Raw genomic sequence first — 18,045 nt, forward strand, 5'->3', positions numbered from 1 at the left:
TGAAAATTAATATATGTGACTTAAACCACATACAAAATGGTATTTGTCTTAACTTAATTAGTTATGACATCAAATATTAACAAAGTATGCAATTTTCTCTGTTAAAAGTGGTTGAACAAGTACAGTATAAAAAAGTTGAAGTTAGAGTTGCCCAGAATGATGTTTGGTCCCAACTGTGTTCACCAGAAGAAAATGGTGGCGTCTTTGCGCAAGAAAGTGTCAGCAAAATATTGTGACATCTTCCCCAGCGTAGAAATCAATGTAAGTTGATGGAGATATTATGAACCCTTGTGAATATCATAACATGGTTTTCTATATTATTTAAAATTACTGTGGGTAATATACAGTACAACTGTACAAATATATGCATGCCCTTCATATTTCTAGACTATTTCTAAATTAAGATCTCTTCTGCCCCTGCATTCTGAAAGAAAAGGAAAGAAAGAGCCAAATCTATCTGTTCTTACTCAACTATATTTCTTCCTAAAATCAGAAAGAGTTGTGTGTGAGTAGAAACTGATGGATTTGGTTCAGGCTATAAACATTTCCATGTAATTAGTCAAAGTAGAGATAATTCAGTAAGGAAAAATTGTCTGTCACCTAACAAAAGTGATACCACAAAAATGCAAGAAATAAATGGATCCAGTCAAATTCTATAATATTCTTACTTTACCAAAGCCAGGTTTTCTTAATTCGGTTAAACCTACAACCACCACCAAAAATCTAGTATAGGAGCACTCCTACATCATTGCCTTCAGCCATTATCGTGGATGTTAGAGTTGGTAATATTCATGTCCCTGAGCAGCCATACAGACTAACATGTCATCATGATACATATCTGCTGAAATAAGCCATTCTTCTACAAATGGTATAAATTGTTCTAGGGTATTGTGAAACACCTACAGTTTCAGCCTAAGGAACTAGAAGACTATGTTGAACAAATGGAGAGGGTGTTACATTGCTATATAGGAAGAATACAGTGGCTTCTTTCAGGTAAGCTTTACCTCTGGGATAGGGATAAGGTTATAATCGATGGTTGTGCAAGTGTAATCCAAGCATGATTAGAATATTTCCTCTTGCCTGCTCCTTCTATTGGCCTAAAATTTGGAAAGAATTGTAAACATTAGATCTGAATAAGGAAGTAGAGTATCTATTATTCCAAGAATATGTAGCTGCACAGTTTGCTGAAGTATCCACTCCTTTGTCCTCTTCTTGATGCAGACTTGTACTCCAGAATCTAAACATTCATTTTAAAGTTTATAGTAGAGTCCTCATGTCGGTAGAGAAAACCTTGAAACATGAACTAAGAATGGAGCATACTGCATACAGCAGGGGAGCCAGTAGCCTCCACAGGCCTTTAGGCAAGGTGGGCAAGGGGCTGGCTCCAAGCTCCCAAAAGGGGTGGGGCCAGAGCAGCCAGCCCTCATTGTCATCTAGAACAGTGGTTCCCAAACTTTTTGGCATCATGCCCCATTTTTGATAAACCCCCCCCATCCCCCCACCCCCAGCAGCAAAAACTTATTGAGCAAAAAAATAAAAAAAAGAAATGACGGGCCGAAAGACAAAAATAGCAGCAAAACTTAGGAGGGAGAAGTTTACGGGGGGAGGGCTGGGTTGCCTCGCGCCCCGCCACCCCCCCGCCCCTGGAATTTCTTCACATCCCCCAGATTGGGAACCCATGAGAGTGTGGCATGCCTCTCTGGCATCCCCAGCCCTCTGAGCCACACAGCTCTATATAGCAGCAGTGGCAGCCAGGAGCCCCGTGTCTCTTTGAATCGCTGGGCCTCGGAGCAACTGCTGGCTTTGCTCCCGCCATCAGCAAGCCTAGTGTACACTGCAGTGAAAAACCCACAGTTGGCCTGTGCCCTCTGACTCGGACTCGTAGAGCTCAGGGTGCAGGGCTGTTTCATAGCAGTGTAGGCTTCTGGGCTCAGGATGGAACTTGCGCTCTGAGCAGAGGTGGAAGTAAGGAGGTGCACCTCAGTGCGCCACTCTAACAAAAATGTGCACCAGCCAGCTGGGCACTTTGCAGCAGCAGGAGACACGGTGTGCTCCCAGCCGGGCTCACAGGGCTCGCCTTCAAGTTGCCACATTAAGCAGTAGGCAGCCACCCAGATGAAAGGGGCTGACTGGGGGCGTGACCCCTTAGTCCAGGACTGCCCCAGCTGCGAGTCCTCCTCAATGCCTAGGGCACCATTTAGGGAGGGTTGACACATGCATGGATTCCTGTTCCTCGCTGGCTAGACCGGGAAGGGAGCAGAGGAGCTGTGTGCATTCCTCTTACTCCCTGAAAGTGACAGGAAGGGGAAGAGCAAGCATCGTCCTAATATGAATCTGGAGGGGGCTTCTGGTGCCCTCTGACCCATAACCCCCTGCCCTCCTGCACCCACATACACCCCAACCCGCTGCCCTGAGCCCCCATACTCCCAATCCTGATTATTGCACCTCCCACATTGCTATCCCTCTGCCCTGACTCCAGCACCCCCTTCTCAGAGGCCCCCCCCACACACACACCCTAACCCCCTGCTCTGAGCCCCTTCTGCTCCATCCCACACTTACATTTCTTACAGGCATTATATCTCAAACCCCAACCCCCAGCCTTCTGCTCTGAGCTTCTTCTCCCTTTCTGTGTGTATGATTCGACCGTACCTATAAGAAATGTAAGTTACTTTCACCTCTGGCTCTGGGACCCTCTCAACTTGCAAGACCATAGAGTCCAGGCTCCAGCCCAAACCCAGAAGTCTACATTGCAATGAAACAGCCTTACAAGCTTGAGCACCCAGATCTTGAGTCAGCTGGCATGGGCCAGCTGCAGATTTTTATTTGCAGAGTGCAGATACCCTAAGTGCAAACTTGGCATGCAATATTCTCTTCCAGAGTCTGCAAAGAGCTTGAAACAATAGTTTTGAGTGGCAGGAACTGCCCCTGTTAATCTAAATAGAGTATTAACCTAAAACCCAAAGATTTTGAAGCAATCCATGCAACTACCGTATTTTCCGGCGTATAAGGCGACTGGGCGTATAAGACGACCCCCTAATTTTCTAGTTAAAACATAGGTTTTCGCCTATACTCGCCGTATAAGACTACCCCCCCTTAAGAGGCCAACTGGCAGTGCCCCAGCTGCTCTGCCCCAGGGTCCACAACAAAAGCCTGGTCTGCTGGGGGGGGGGCGCACTAGCTGCGCCCTCCCCCCCAGCAGACCAGGGACACAGGGAGCAAAGCTGCAGCAGCAACGGGGTGCCGCGCCTCTGAGGCTTTGCTCTGGCAAAGCCTCAGAGGCGTGGGACCCCTCTGCCTCCCCGGCTTTGCTCCCGGTGTCTGTGGTCTGCTGGAGACGGTCCCCAGCAGACATGGGGCACTGGGAGCAAAGCTGAAGCGGCGGCGGGGTGCCACGCTTCTGAGGCTTTGCTCTGGCAAAGCCTCAGAGGCGCGGGACCCCGCCGTGGCTGTGGCTTTGCTCCCGGTGTCCCTCGTCTGCTGGAGACGGTCCCCAGCAGACCAGGGACACTGGGAGCAAAGCCTCTGAGGACGCCGGCAGTGGGACAGCCGCGGCGCGTCTGGGCTGTCCCGCTGCCGGCTTCCCCCGAGGCTTTGCAAAGCTGCGGAGGGGCTCGGGCAGCCCAGGCGCGCCTTGGCTGCCCCGCTGCCGGAGCCCCTCCGCGGCTTTGCTCCGCGTCTTCCTGGTCTGCAGACCAGGGAGACGCGGAGCAGCTTTTCTCGCCCCGGAGTACACGGGCGGCGGGACTGCGAGGTTCTGCAGTCCGTGTCCTCCGGGGCGAGAAAAGCCCCGTTCGTACCTGCAAGTCGGGGACTGCCTGTATGTTTATACCCAGCGTATAAGACGACCCCCAATTTTGGGGGGATGTTTTTTAGTATAAAAAGTCGTCTTATACACCGGAAAATACGGTATGTGGCATTTAGAAGAGTCTGTCTTTAAATCAAAAGCAGTTCTAAACCTTAATTACAGCATAGTTGGTGTGCTGCTATAAGAGCTTAAATAACAACACTAAATATTTCACCGTTGATTATTTTAGCAAAAACATCTATTTAATGTGCTTATTCCACAAGTCCACATAGCTTGTCATGCCTCCTCAAGTGCCAGAAGTCTTTATTTCCCTTATCTAGCTTCCAAAAGGTTAATTTTTCCCATCTGACTTTAAATGCAATTATCAACTACTCCCACTCCCCCAAAGTCAATGCTGAAAATTGAAGATGTAGAAATAGTGTCAAATATATTCAATTTACTGTCAGAAATCACACACGGTCTACTGTATTGCTTGTGCAATTGATGTTTATTGTTTAAACACCTCAAAAAATTAAACAGTCACAGTGGAATTTCCAGTCTACCACCTCGTGCTTGAATTTAGATCCTGCTTGTCATGGAGCACATAGAGACCTGCTCACACATGTTTTAATGTTTGTGAAGCATACCGGGATGATGTTCCTGGAAATAGAGCATGTAGATTACTATCTGCAGCCGTGCAAGCTTCCCCAAATCCACCACTGCTAATGTGCCTCAATCCTGACTGAGAGGGCCCATTTTAAGGGTGAAAGAATAGTTCAGTGTCCATACTGATTAACTCTGGGTTTCGTGTACAGCTATATAGCAGCACAGCTACACCGCAGTAGCATTTTAGTGAAGACCCTGCTACACCTAAGGGGGAGCTTCTATCATCAGCATAGTTCATCTACCTCATAAAGAGGAGGTAACTATGTCAGAAGGAGAAGTTTCCTGCTGACAAAGTGCTATCTACAGAGGGGGGTTAGATCAGTATAACTACATTACTCAGTGGGGTGAACAAAGTTATACTGATTAAAGGTATGTAGTGTACAACTGCCCTTTGACCTGTACAACATCTTCAAAGATGAGCCTAGGAGCTTAAATTCATAATTTTGCTAGATGGTAAAAAAGTGTCTTAAAGACACTAGATATATGGGAGTATTATAATAATGTGTAACCCACTAACTCCTCTTCTTTGTCCAGTCACAATGGGCCACTTCACCTCATATAGCCCCTTAGGCAGTGGGTGGAGCCCCCTTTCAGGGAGGCTAACCCTGGCACCAGCCTTCTCCGCCCCCAGCCAGAGGAATACCAGGACATCACCCCCGCAGCCAGAGCCCTAAGCCTCTCCCTCTGCGCCAGAGGAGCCCCGAGTCAACCAGAGCTGCACGACCCCTCATCCTCCAACCAGGAGGAGCACCAAGCCCCCCACAACAGAGGAAGCCTCAAGCCCCCTTCACCATCATAATTGGATCCTCAAGAACCCCCCAACCTCTTACCTGTAGGCGCTTCCAGTTGGCTGAAGCCCTGAGCTCTCCGCCCAGAGTCACAGGCCAGCTGCACCGCACTGTGCCTCCCCTCCCCAATCCAAGCTGTCCAAAAAAGAAGCTTTTGCCATGCCATGTTCCAGGGCAACTGAGAAGGTGGTAGCATATATCACCTCTTCAGCCACCCCAGACCCTGCACAGAGTATAGGGGCTATTTAATTGCTGTGTAGACAGACTGATGGCTGGGCTATGGTATGCTACAAAGCCCATAGCTAGGAGTCCAGGGGAGGCTGAGTCTCCTGGCCTATTATATCCTCCGCCCGAGTGATCCCTTAGAAGCAATGTTACCTCTGTATGCAAAACAATTTGTTCCACCTTGTATTTAACTGTGATACTCTGAGAGATGGTTACACTGCAATTAGAAATCTTTGTCTGGCCTGTGCCCACTGACTTAGGCTTGTGGGCTCAGGCTAAAGGCTATTTAATTGAGGTATACATGTTTTTACTCTCTCAGGCAGCAGCCTGAGCTCTAGGACTCTCTCATCTTGCAGCATCCCATAGCCCAGCCATCAGCCTGTCTACACAGCAATTAAATAGCCCCTATACTCTAAGCTGCACAAACCAGAGTCAGTTGGCATGTGAAAACTCCAGGTTATTAATTGCAGTGTAGACATATCATAAATGCTTTCCCCAGACCTGAATAAGAGCTCTGTGTAGCTCAAAAGCTTGTCACTTTCACAAACAGGAGTTCACTCAATACAAGATACACCTCATCCACCTTCTCCTTCTAAAATCCTAGGCCCAACACAATTTCAGCCATGCTACAAACAATGGAAAGTTGTACTGATAAGCTCAGTTGAAAGATATGTTTATAAAATGAGTCTATGAACTGTTACTGTACTCTCAATCTCATGTTCTGTACTAGGAAGCCGGCGATTATTTGGCACCATTTTGGAGACCAAAGTATGCATCTTGATTGATACATCTGGTTCCATGGATCCTTATTTGCAACAGGTCACAAAAGAGCTTACATCCCTCATCTGGGAACAGCTAAGAAAGAATAATGCTAGGTATGTGTGAAAAGATGATGACTAAAAGTTGTACGTTGCTAAATAGCTAATTAAATGGTATTAAAAGGGGCAATAACAGTTATTAGGAACTAGTACAGAACACAGTTTATTTTTTAAACTAGTAAGCACCTCTTAAATCTTATATCTTTTAAAAGGACAGCCTTGATTATTTGAATCTCGTTTATTTGAAATAACATAGAAACAGAGAACTGGAAGGGACCTTAAGAGGTCATTAAGTCCAGACCCCTGCACTCACAGCAGAACCAAGCACCATCTAGACCATCCCTGACAGATATTTGTGTAACTTGCTCTTAAATATCTCCAGTGTTGGACACTCCACAACCTCCCTAGGCAATTTATTCTACTATTTACCTATCCTGACAGGAAGCTTTTTTTCTAATGTGTAACTTAAACCTCCCATGCTGCAATTTAAACCCATTGATACTTATCCTATCATCAAGAATTGAGGAGAATAATTTGTCTCCCTCCTCCTTGCAACACCCTCTTAAATACTTGAAAGCTATAATCATGTCCCCTCTCAGTCTTCTCTTTTCCAAACTAAACAAACCCAGTTCTTTCAGTCTTCCCTCACAGGTCATGTTTTCTAGGCCTTCAATAATTTTTATTGCTCTTCTCTGAACCTTCCCCAGTTTTTTCACATTTTTCTTGAAATTTGGTGCTCAGAACTCAACACAATACTCTGTTGAGGCCTAATCAGCACAGAAGAGAGCAAAAGAATGACTTCTCATATCTTCATTACAACACTCCTGTTAATGCATTCCAGAATTATGTTTTGCTTTTTTTGCAACAGTGACACACTATTGACTCATTTTTAGATTGTTGTCCGCTGTGACCTTTGATCTCTTTCTGCAGTACTCCTTCTTAGACAGTCATTTCCCACTTTGTATGTGTGAAACTGATTGTTCCTTCCTAAGTGGAGTACTTTGCATTGGTCCTTATTGAATTTCATCTTTTTACCTCAGACCATTTCTCCTCTTATGCAAAATAGTTTTGCCCCTCAGGATCTTTTGTTTGCAAATATAATTTGATCAAAAATCTTGATTTAGCCAAACTTTTTTTTAAAAAATCACCCATTCACATAATAGAGGTTAATCAGGTCTGAGTATACAGAACATGCATAGGCATTACTTTTCAAAGCCATGCTAACATGAGGGAAGGGCCTTCACCTCAGAATAGACAGAGGGTACGTCTAGACTACATGCCTCTGTCGCCAGAGGCATGTAGATTAGGCTATCAGACATAGAAAAATGAAGCGGCGATTTAAATAATCGCCGCTTCATTTAAATTTACATGGCTGCCGCGCTGAGCCGACAAACAGCTGATCAGCTGTTTGTTGGCTCAGCGCGATAGTCTGGACTCACGGGTGGCAACATCAGAGGTATTTGTCGACCACCCAGGTATGCCTCCTGGGATGAGGTATACCTGGGTGGTCGACAAATACCTTTGATGTCGCCACCCGCGCGTCCAGACTATCGTGCTGAGCCAACAAACAGCTGATCAGCTGTTTGTCGGCTCAGCGCGGCAGCCATGTAAATTTAAATGAAGCGGCGATTATTTAAATCGCCGCTTCATTTTTCTATGTCTGGTAGCCTAATCTACATGCCTCTGGCGACAGAGGCATGTAGTCTAGACGTACCCTACGTCTAGTTAGTTTGCAATCTTTCAGTGGGCACTGTTTGAATAAGTACTCTGAACTATTCTCTTATGGGAGGAAAATCACAGGACTCAGAAGAGAGAGAATGGAGCACCCACCAAGACTCTGTGGCAAGCATGTGCACAGCAAGTTCAACTCAATAAAGAGCTGCCCAAATGATAGCTATCATCAGCTGCGAAACCTATAGGGCAAACAGGATGGCAGGCATTGGGGACTGACGGTAGCAGTAATGTGTAAGAACTACTCAGGTTGAATGAACTTCCAGTTTCTTATTATTTATTTGTAGTACAGTAGCAGCTAGAAGCCGCTGGACACTTTGCAAACATTGTAAGAGATTATACCTGCCCTAACATGCATACAGTCTAAATAGAAAAGACAGCAAATGAGAGATAAAGTTGTAACATACCCGCATATATACATTTTATAGGCAGGGGGAACTAAAGTATGAAAACAAGTAATTTACCCAAGGTCATATCTTGAGTCTGTGATGGAAATAGGACCTGAACCCAGGGTCTCCTCAAACCCAGTCCAGAGCCTTAACCACAAGAATATTATTCCTCCCAAACTTAACCTAAATATAGAAAACAGAACACATCATAGGTACAGACATTTGACGCTAAAATGTAATTATCTATTAGGAAGCTGATATTGGCATTGTCGTTTCTAACAGAATAACATGTTTTTTGTCAGTTTTAACCTACTGAAATTTGCAGAAGATATAGATACGTGGCAGGAGTGTCTTGTAGAAGCTACTGATGAAACATGTCATGATGCTGTACAATGGGTGTCAAAATTTCAAGCTTATGGTAATACATGTACCCTTAAGGCTTTGCAGGTTAGTTGACTGTATATCATATTGTGGCAAAGTAATGTGTGTTATGATAATAAAAACTTTGTTCCGCATAGCCAAAATATTTTCCAGCAGTAATGTCAGTTAAGTACCATTTTTGCATGAAACTTTTAAAAAATATAAAATATACAGAGCAGATCTCGGAATCAAGCCACAATATTTGGATCCAGTCCTCATCCCAAAGTTCCGAGAAGTTTGGAACCGTCACAAGAACCTTATTCACAGGACATGTTGTCCTATCAAAGAAAGCGATTAGATTGGTTTGACATGATTTGTTCTTTACAAATCCATGCTGGCTATTAGCTGTTACCTTATTATCTTACACTTGTTTGCAGATGAATTCCTTAATTATTTGCTCCATTATCTTCCCTGGCACAGAAGTGAAACTGACTGGTCTGTAGTTTCCTGAGTTATCCAAAACCCTATTTAACAAATAGGGAGGAACTGGTTGAAAATCTGAAAGTGGAAGGCAGCTTGGGTGAAAATGATCATGAAATCATAGAGTTCATGATTCTAAGGCAGGGGTCAGCAACCTTCCAGAAGTAGCATGCCAAGAATTAACTTATTCACTTCTATTTACTGGTTAGCGTGCTGGTTATGCTTTTTAAAGTCAAGAATAGTCCTACTTTCAGCAGCTTCATTAATAAATAAAATAGGATGCAGATCTTACCGTTTAGTGTGATCCTTGGCCTTGCTGAGTTCTCCAATCTTGGGCTCCTTGTTTGACACTTTAAGCAGGACATAAGCCTCTGAGTCAGGGTTCAGCAACCTATGGCACGCCAGAGCGGCCACCCAAGCAGCCATCCCCCAATGTGGCCGCAGGCCCGTCCCTGTCTCCAACCTGCCCACCAAGTCACAGCTTTAACACCCCCCGGCAGCTTCCAGTATTGCAAAAGAGCAACACAGTCTAGATGTACCCTAAGATTCTTTTCATGTCCAATACAGTAATTTGTATTCCAAGAATTTTGATATGATCTGTTTGTGGTTACCTAAGTGAACAGGATTTAGAAAACATTACAATAAAGACATGAAAATGCTGTTTATGGTACCCTGATGTTTACATTCATTTTCTGCTTTTTCAGAAAGCTTTCTCTTTTCAAGATGTAGAAGCACTGTATGTTCTGACAGATGGAAAGCCAGACACGAGCTGCAATCTGATTCTAAAAGAAGTTGAAAAGATTAGAAAAAAACAAATGATTAAAATCCACACAATTTCTTTTAATTGTTCAGACAGGTATATATTATTTTGCAGAAGAGTATGCAATTCATTACAATTACTAATTTAAGGTATTGTCATTGAAGTACTTCCAACGGTAACCCAAGAGCATGAGTATCACCCTCAGGGTAGATGGTTAAAAACCAGGGCACAAACTCCTAATTGGTTTCACCTAAACTTAGATTTCACCAGCCCACTGCAAACTCCTCAGATACTTTAAGACAAGGGTGGGGAACCTCAGGCCTGGGTCTGGATCCAGCCCCCAAAGCTCAGCATTGGGGAGCCCATGCTGGCACTCCAGCTCCCCTGCCACTCACCTACAGGGCTGGAGCACACAAAATCTACTAGCCTGGGCCCCCCGAGGCTCTGGTGTGCAATGGGAATCTGGTAAGTGTCTTTCTCCTTCTCAGTCAAGGACTTCTCACTTTGCTTCTCAGTTGTGCATGGCCCCCGACTGATTTTTCTGTGGGTCTGCGGTCCCTGACCCACAAAAGGTTCCCCACTTCTGCTTTAAGAGTTTTCAATGAAGTCACAGACAGACTCTTTGCATGCTCTGGTCTGTCTTGCCACTCATGTGATCATAGTTCTGTGATAGTTGCCCCTTTACACTACACATAATAATATTCAAGTTATTCCTCTTTACCTCAGACCAGGTCAATTGCGCTTTAATTGTGACACCCACAGTACTGGAAATTATTTCTATAGTAAACTATATGAAGATTTATTAGGTAGCAAAAAGAAATTGGAGAGTTACTTATAAGGTGAAAGCAAGCAAGCAGACTCACAAATGAGTTAGTTTTAGGTTTCAAAAAGAAATAAAGACGTCTATAATCAGCGAGCTCTATGTGTCCTTCAGGACTAACCTAGGTCAAGCAGCTAAGTATCTCTTGCTTATGCTAGAAACATCTTGCAGCCCCAGAGTCCAAGCAGAATAGAAATACCTAGTTCCTTTTGTTTGGAGTTTTTATTCCCCTCTTTGCTGAGTTGCCAACTCAACTAATGGGATGAGTGGAATAGCAATAAGTCTGTCGACACTGCGTACACTGATGGGAGGGAGGCTTCCCAACAGGTTGATAGAAGAATTTTTTCATTGTTTTAATGATGTCTACTCTGGGGGTTAGGTTGGTTTAACAGTGTCACTTAGGGGTGTGGATTTTTCACACTCCTGAGCAACATAGTTAAACCCACTTAATTTTTTAGTGAAGACTAGACTATAATTAGTGTCTGTTTCCTATGTAATGATTCACAGTCAGAGAGGTTCAAGATGGAGTCTCTCGTATATTACATTACAATATGGAACAAAGATGTTATCAAGCAAGATTATTGAATACTTGAGTTGCTGCATGTATTAGAGTCCAAACACTAAACTTTTAGAAATCTAATACCTATTATACTAATATGAACCCACAAACATGCCTACCCACCAACAGGGTTACTTTTCCCTGGTTCATTCTGAATTGGGCATGTATCTAAAAACTGCTTCAGCATTCTAACCATTTGATTATCTTGCCTTCTAAATAAATGACTTGAACTTTAGAACCAGCATCCAGTTACACAGCTTGAATTTTGCACATGTACCTTAATTAATGCAGGTGCAATTTTGCAGGCACAATTAATCATTGGTGCAAATAGTAAAATGTCCAACTAAGTGCTCTCCTCCTGTACCTAGAACATATCTGGGCCATGTCTACACAACAGAGAAGATCGATCCTGCCACAATCGATCTTCCACAGTTCAAATTAGCGGGTCTAGTGAAGACACTCTAATTCAAAATGAGAGGGTTCTCCCGGTAGTCCTGCTCCTATAAGCAAAGCAGTAAGGGAAGTCAAAGGGATGACATGCTCCCATCAACCTCCTGCTGTGTGGACAGCACCAGCCTGCAATTTCAGATAATTTGACTCCAGCTATGTAATTAACAAAGCTGGAGTTGCGTATCATAAGTCGACTTTCTCCTTTAGTGTAGACCAGGCTTTGGAAAATTCAGGGATAATAATTTTATATATACACACTCTCTAAAGATTTACCCAGCATTGCTTGGGTCCTTAACTCAATTCATTTCTGTTTTTCTTCATTTAAGTTATTGCTTTGGGGTGGGCTTGGGATGAGGGTTACAGTATACAGGCTGCCCCGGGGAGAGAGGATTATCCTATCCTTCTCTCATCGTAGCAGCTTGGGACCAGGTGAGAAGCGCCTCTCTATGTCTGTTGTAACTCCAGTAGGCACAGTTAGGGGAAAGGGTACATGTCCCTCAGTTGGAGCAGGTCCAGGTTCATCTGCCTCCTGTGCTCCTAGAATAAGTGAGGAATACAGCAAACTGTGCACTTTCCCCTCACTCACTGACAAAGGGAAGCAGGCAGAAATGTTCCTGTACAAATTTGTGGGGAGAAGCTGCAACCTCCTCCCTCCATCCTCCATAAAGGGCATCTGAGGGGTGGGAAAATGGGGTTGGGGCAATCCCAAGGGGGTACCCCCAACCAGCCCTTTCACCTGCCTCATGATTCTGTCTCTTTTCTGTATGGTTTTATTCGTCCCCACATGCATCGGGAGGGGGGAGCTTCAGCCCCTCTTCACCTCTTTCCCACACACAACCAAACCCTGACCTTGCTTTAAGTTATAAGAGAAAGCTACATAACAAATTTGGTGGTCCTAGCTCTTACCATTTAGAAGTTCTTGAACAGACTTGCTTACTCATAGATAAAAAAACTTTCAAATATATAGTAGATTAATGAGGCAGACAGATTCCAGTTATGTATCTATTAGTGTCCTGGTGAGACACGGAGACCATGGCATTAGATAGCTTCTGGTCTGCCGACATCAGTCATGCTTTGCATTCCTTTTGTTCCCAAAACTCTTACTGTGCAACTTTTGCTATTAATAAAGTACACAAATGACCCATTTAATATCGCTTTTCTGACCCTAACTTATATTGAAATTGAATCTCAGTGTCTTCCTTTTTGGTGCAGATGTAGATTTTAAGCACTAGCTCCTCAATTTATGCAAATTGTCATAGCTCCATTGACATCAAGGGGAGTTTTGACAGTTTACGTTAGTGGAGGATCTGTCCTGAGGAATGTAGAAGTCTATGAAATGACTTACAGTGGCAATAAACTAAGTTACTTATCATACCTGTGACTTTTCTTTGTAAATATGTAAATCTACACACTTCTTCCTAGAAGTCTAAGTTCCAGTGCTTATTGCTGTGCTGTCTTCATAACAGGTGATTAAAAGTAACCTGCCTTTGAAGTATTATTCTACTCCAAATTATTATAATCACTGAGTATTATTGTATTATTTGTATATTTCCCCATAGTTGGGAAAGACTCTAGAAGTGATCTAGCTATTTGTAATCTTACGCCACAAACTGCAAGCTTAGAAATACAAGAGCTCCTGACAGAAAGGCTCTATTAATGCTGAAGAGCAATTATTACAGGTAATTTACTGCTTCATTGTCAACAGAAGAGCTAATGAATTTCTGAAGAAGCTGGCTTCTCAGACAGGAGGACGCTACCATCGCTGTGTTGGAGATGTGGATGGGCAGTTAGCAGCACATAGAATGTTGACAGAAGAGTTTGAGGATGAAGATGTATGTTCAATAATTATGTGGATTGTGTTTCTTTATGCGGTGTATATTTTCCCCCATATCTAAAGTACCTTTTAAAAAATTAAATATAAGACTCCCAGCGGATCTCACACTGAATTATTTGGGATCCAAAAAACATTGTCCGACTATACCTATTGCCCAGCCACACTCAGCAGTGAATGAAGCCAGGAGGGAGTGATAAGATGCAGAAGAATTTAGAAATCAAAGTAAATCAAAACTCTGGATCTGAACACCCCTGAGTTTTATCAAAGTTCAACTGTTCTACTCAATGCTTTCTATTCATTTTTATCCATCTATGTCATGTCTTGGGGTTCAATTATAACATATTTGGGGCAAGAATTATCATTTACTATATGCTCGTGTGATGCTTAGCATACTAGAGCTTCAACCTGGTTGAGACCTCAAGGCGCTATTGCGATAGAAATGCTTAATGAAAATAAAGATGAGATACATCTCAAGTAGAATTTGGAGTTAAACACTCTGGCTGTGTCTACATTGGAAAAGGGATGCTAATGTAGACTTCGGAATTGCAAATTCCGTGGGGGATTTAAATATCCCCCACGAGATTTGCATTTACATGGCTGCCGCTTTTTTCCGGATTGGGGAAAAGCCAGAGAAAAGCGCCAGTCTAGACGTTATTCTCCGGAAAATAAAGCCTTTTCCGGAGGATTTCTTATTCCTACTTGACCCTAACTTTTCTGAAAGTAGGAATAAGAAATCCTCCGGAAAAGGCTTTATTTTCTGGAGAATAACGTCTAGACTGGCGCTTTTCTCCAGCTTTTCCCCAAGCCGGAAAAAAGCAGCAGCCATGTAAATGCAAATCCTGCGGGGGATATTTAAATCCCCCATGGAATTTGCAATTCCGACGTCTACATTAGCATCCCTTTTCCGGAAAGGGGTGCCAATGTAGACACAGCCTCTCTGTATTTTCATAAATAGAAGATCTTGTCTGGTGCTGGTGAGTGTGGTGAAGTCCAGAAGTTTGAGTTCAATTATTTACATTTGTTTGCTGCTCTAAGATTTGTAGCAATTGTTCTAGATTATAGCAACAACGTTTTAATTTTGTTTTTTAGGATCCAGTTTTTCCTGTCTTTGAAGGAGATGATTTAAAGAAACTTGCTCAAGAAGTAGCAAAAGCCAGAAGCTTTTTAATGCAAGCAAAATCCTTTAGGTGTGTATCTGTTCAAGATCTTTCAAAGAATACTGCTTTTCTTTCATAAAAGGATCCAAGGAGGATATTATATATTTAAAGAATATCTGGCTATCCTTTCTACTTCTTACAGAAAACATTTTATCTCCCTTATATTTGTCTCTTGAACTCATGGCATTATTTTTAATTTTGGGAAAAGGACATTCATGCAGATTGCCTCCTTTATTCAGTTCTTGTTCTTATACCGCAGCCTATCATTGATATCTGAGCATCTTCTAGAAGTATACTGAGCTGTGACTAATATCTCTGTCTCTTGTGAGTGTCTTATCTCTTTTCCTAAGTGAAAAATTACATCAGGTTGATCTTCTCCTTGTGCGGTTCTACCCTCTTTCCTACCAAATCAAGGTAGTACTTAGTTCCTATCTTCTTCAAAGAGACAATGACTCTGTCTGATGTGAGCTTCCTCTTCCCTGTCACTGTCCAATCTTAGCCTGATTTCAGAATCTGAAACATCAGTCCTACTGTTATCTGCCAGTACACATACCTGTTCCATTGCCTAATTTTCTTGTGACTTCTGTAACCCTCCACCTTCTTCTGGCAGAGAAGCTCTGTCTGCTTGCAGCTTCTCCTTCAGTATCTCTTGTGGCTGCACAAATTTCTCTTTTCCACACAGTCAGAGTCTCACAGGGTTCAGTCCTGGCCCCTCACTACTACTCTCTCTGTGGGCTTTAGTTCTACACAGTTTACTCTATCCTCATGGTTTAAGTTACTATCAGTATGTCTATGATTCCTAGACACTTTCTCTCTCCACCTCTTCCCCTTCTGGATTTCCTGCCAGCATTACAAGCTCTTATCACAGAAAGATAGGGCACATATGGCGAAGGGTATTACTCATACATAAATTATTTAAAAAATTAAACCTAACAAACTTACCTAATTTCACAACCTTGTAGTGCTCTGAAAAATACCTTTTAAAAATTCTGTTCTTGTACCCAAGTGCACAACAAACTAATTTCAATAAGTACAACTGAACTCCACATGATACTGAGGTCCCTACAGTGTCATCCTTATGTCACATAGGGCCAGTGCTTACCAGGGAAAACCCTGGCACCTCTGGATTTCCTGTATAAAGTTAATTTAAAAAAATGGTTTGTGGTACGGCACCACTTTCATTACAAATTAAGAAATGAGCAGGACTAATTGGAGAGACATAATAACTGCATAACTCTGTGCCTTGTTTTAGGAAAAATGCTATAATCTTACATTCCTTATTTTTCCTTTTAAATAGATTGCTATTAGAAAAGTGGAATTCAAATCAAAAGGACAAATCTTTTTAAAAAAATCCTCAGGTAACCAATCGGTAAAAATGAATCATTGATTGTTTATTGTTATAAGGATGATTTTTCAAATTAGAATGGTATGTGTTCCAAATTTGGAAAGAGACCTTGCTTAATGTACAAAGCTATTCATTCCAGCTGTTTTACTGTTTAGCTACTTAGCTTAACAACAGCATCTAATCAATATATGCACAAGGAAGTTTACAGATTGTAATTTGCTTTGGCAGGATGAAAAGTACTGTTCAGACATATGCTTTTATTAATTAAAGGTTCCATGCTTCAGAAAGAATGATTAGCTAATCTTGTTTGGAAACATAATGCCCAATATTATATGTTTTTTCTGGATAAAAAATTACAATAAATGCTAGTGCATGTGTCTTGGTAATATGTGGCTGGCTATCAAGTTTTAAAAGCTTTGACTAGTAAAGTGCAGTGTACATGGGTATTATCAGCATCCAGATATAGGAAGGTACAGACAAATGGATTCCAAGATAAAAAATGAAAGCACTGTTTACCAAAATGTTAAATGAACCAAAGTTGCGCTGTTTAAGCATTTACTAAATAAGCTGTTTCAGTGCAGCTTTTCCCTTCATATAATATATTCATAGCCATGCACTGAATAAGGAAGCCCTCCTTCATTTGGTGTGACTTCAGTGACACTACTCATGTTAAATGTTATGTGCTATATCTGTACTTAATTTGTGCATATGTTTAGGTGCTTTGGTAGGTCAGGGCTGTGACAGAGGGTACGTCTAGACTACATGCCTCTGTCGCCAGAGGCATATAGATTAGGTTACCAGACATAGGAAAATGAAGCGGTGATTTAAATAATCGCCGCTTCATTTAAATTTACATGGCTGCCACGCTGAGCCGACAAACAGCTGATCAGCTGTTTGTCGGCTCAGCGTGATAGTCTGGACGCGCGGGTGTCAACATCAAAGGTATTTGTCGACCACCCAGGTATGCCTCCTGGGATGAGGTATACCTGGGTGGTTGACAAATACCTTTGATGTCGCCACCCGTGTGTCCAGACTATTGCTCTGAGCCGACAAACAGCTGATCAGCTGTTTGTCGGCTCAGCGTGGCAGCCATGTAAATTTAAATGAAGCGGCGATTATTTAAATCGCCGCTTCATTTTCCTATGTCTGGTAGCCTAATCTACATGCCTCTGGCGTAGACGTACCCTACGGTGAAGACTCTGCCAGCTGGATCTTGCAACCTGGTCAGTAAATCAGGCCCAGATTGCATATACAGTTCAGTGTCTGTAAACATGGGTAAATAATGTTTTAATAATAAGGGGTTTGAAAACTGAAGGAAATTTGAAATGTAATGAGTAGATAAAAGGGGACACAACTATTTCTCCTGAGGTTCAGAAACATTTTTATACTGTACTATTTTAATAAGAATTGCTTCAAATAATTGATGATGTACGTCTAGTCCCTTATTTGGTTTTTTTCACTTTTTTTTAACAGACTCCAGCTATTCTCTTGGATGGATAAAACAAATTGACTATCATCCTGAAAAGAAAATTATTCCTAATTTTATATACTGATGTCAAGAAAGAACTGTTTGCACACACAAAATAAAGCCTAGATATGAAGAGGACACATTTGCCAAAAAGATTTTGCAAATAACTGTTTTCACTTCCTGCTCTAAATTTTCTGTTTGTTTGCCCTCACAAGTAGAAAGGAAAAATTATTCTAGAAATCACACACACAAGCAAGCAATACTCTTTTATGCAAAGTCCAGCTGAATTCACTTTGGCTATGTCTACACTGCAGCACTATTTTAGCTATTATGCATCTTTTGAGCATGCCCCTTGTTTCAGAATATAATGGGCTCACTATTCTAATGTCCCTGTAATCCTTATTCCACGAG

At 42.4% G+C, this 18,045-nt stretch overlaps 1 protein-coding gene across 7 annotated transcripts in view; it reads left to right on the top strand.

The window, feature by feature from the left end:
- Positions 1 to 17,772, top strand: part of VWA3A (von Willebrand factor A domain containing 3A) — a 75,282-nt gene extending 57,510 nt beyond the window's left edge. For 5 of the 7 annotated variants that reach the window (XM_025185042.2, XM_025185041.2, XM_075899444.1 and 2 more), the window contains 9 exons: positions 109 to 261; positions 885 to 993; positions 6,194 to 6,338; positions 8,704 to 8,848; positions 9,946 to 10,097; positions 13,536 to 13,662; positions 14,754 to 14,851; positions 16,119 to 16,179; positions 17,640 to 17,772. In XM_025185042.2, the coding sequence (XP_025040827.2) occupies positions 109 to 261; positions 885 to 993; positions 6,194 to 6,338; positions 8,704 to 8,848; positions 9,946 to 10,097; positions 13,536 to 13,662; positions 14,754 to 14,851; positions 16,119 to 16,167 (978 nt within the window). In that variant the 3' untranslated portion in view covers positions 16,168 to 16,179; positions 17,640 to 17,772. Of the gene's footprint in view, positions 1 to 108; positions 262 to 884; positions 994 to 6,193; positions 6,339 to 8,703; positions 8,849 to 9,945; positions 10,098 to 13,509; positions 13,663 to 14,753; positions 14,852 to 16,118; positions 16,180 to 17,639 lie in introns of those variants that run through there. The other 2 variants (XR_012896157.1, XM_025185046.2) reach the window with 2 other exon arrangements.
- Positions 17,773 to 18,045: the final 273 nt, after the last annotated feature.

The sequence above is a fragment of the Pelodiscus sinensis genome, chromosome 16 (assembly GCF_049634645.1).
Source record: "Pelodiscus sinensis isolate JC-2024 chromosome 16, ASM4963464v1, whole genome shotgun sequence".
In the NCBI taxonomy this organism is placed as follows: domain Eukaryota; kingdom Metazoa; phylum Chordata; order Testudines; family Trionychidae; genus Pelodiscus; species Pelodiscus sinensis.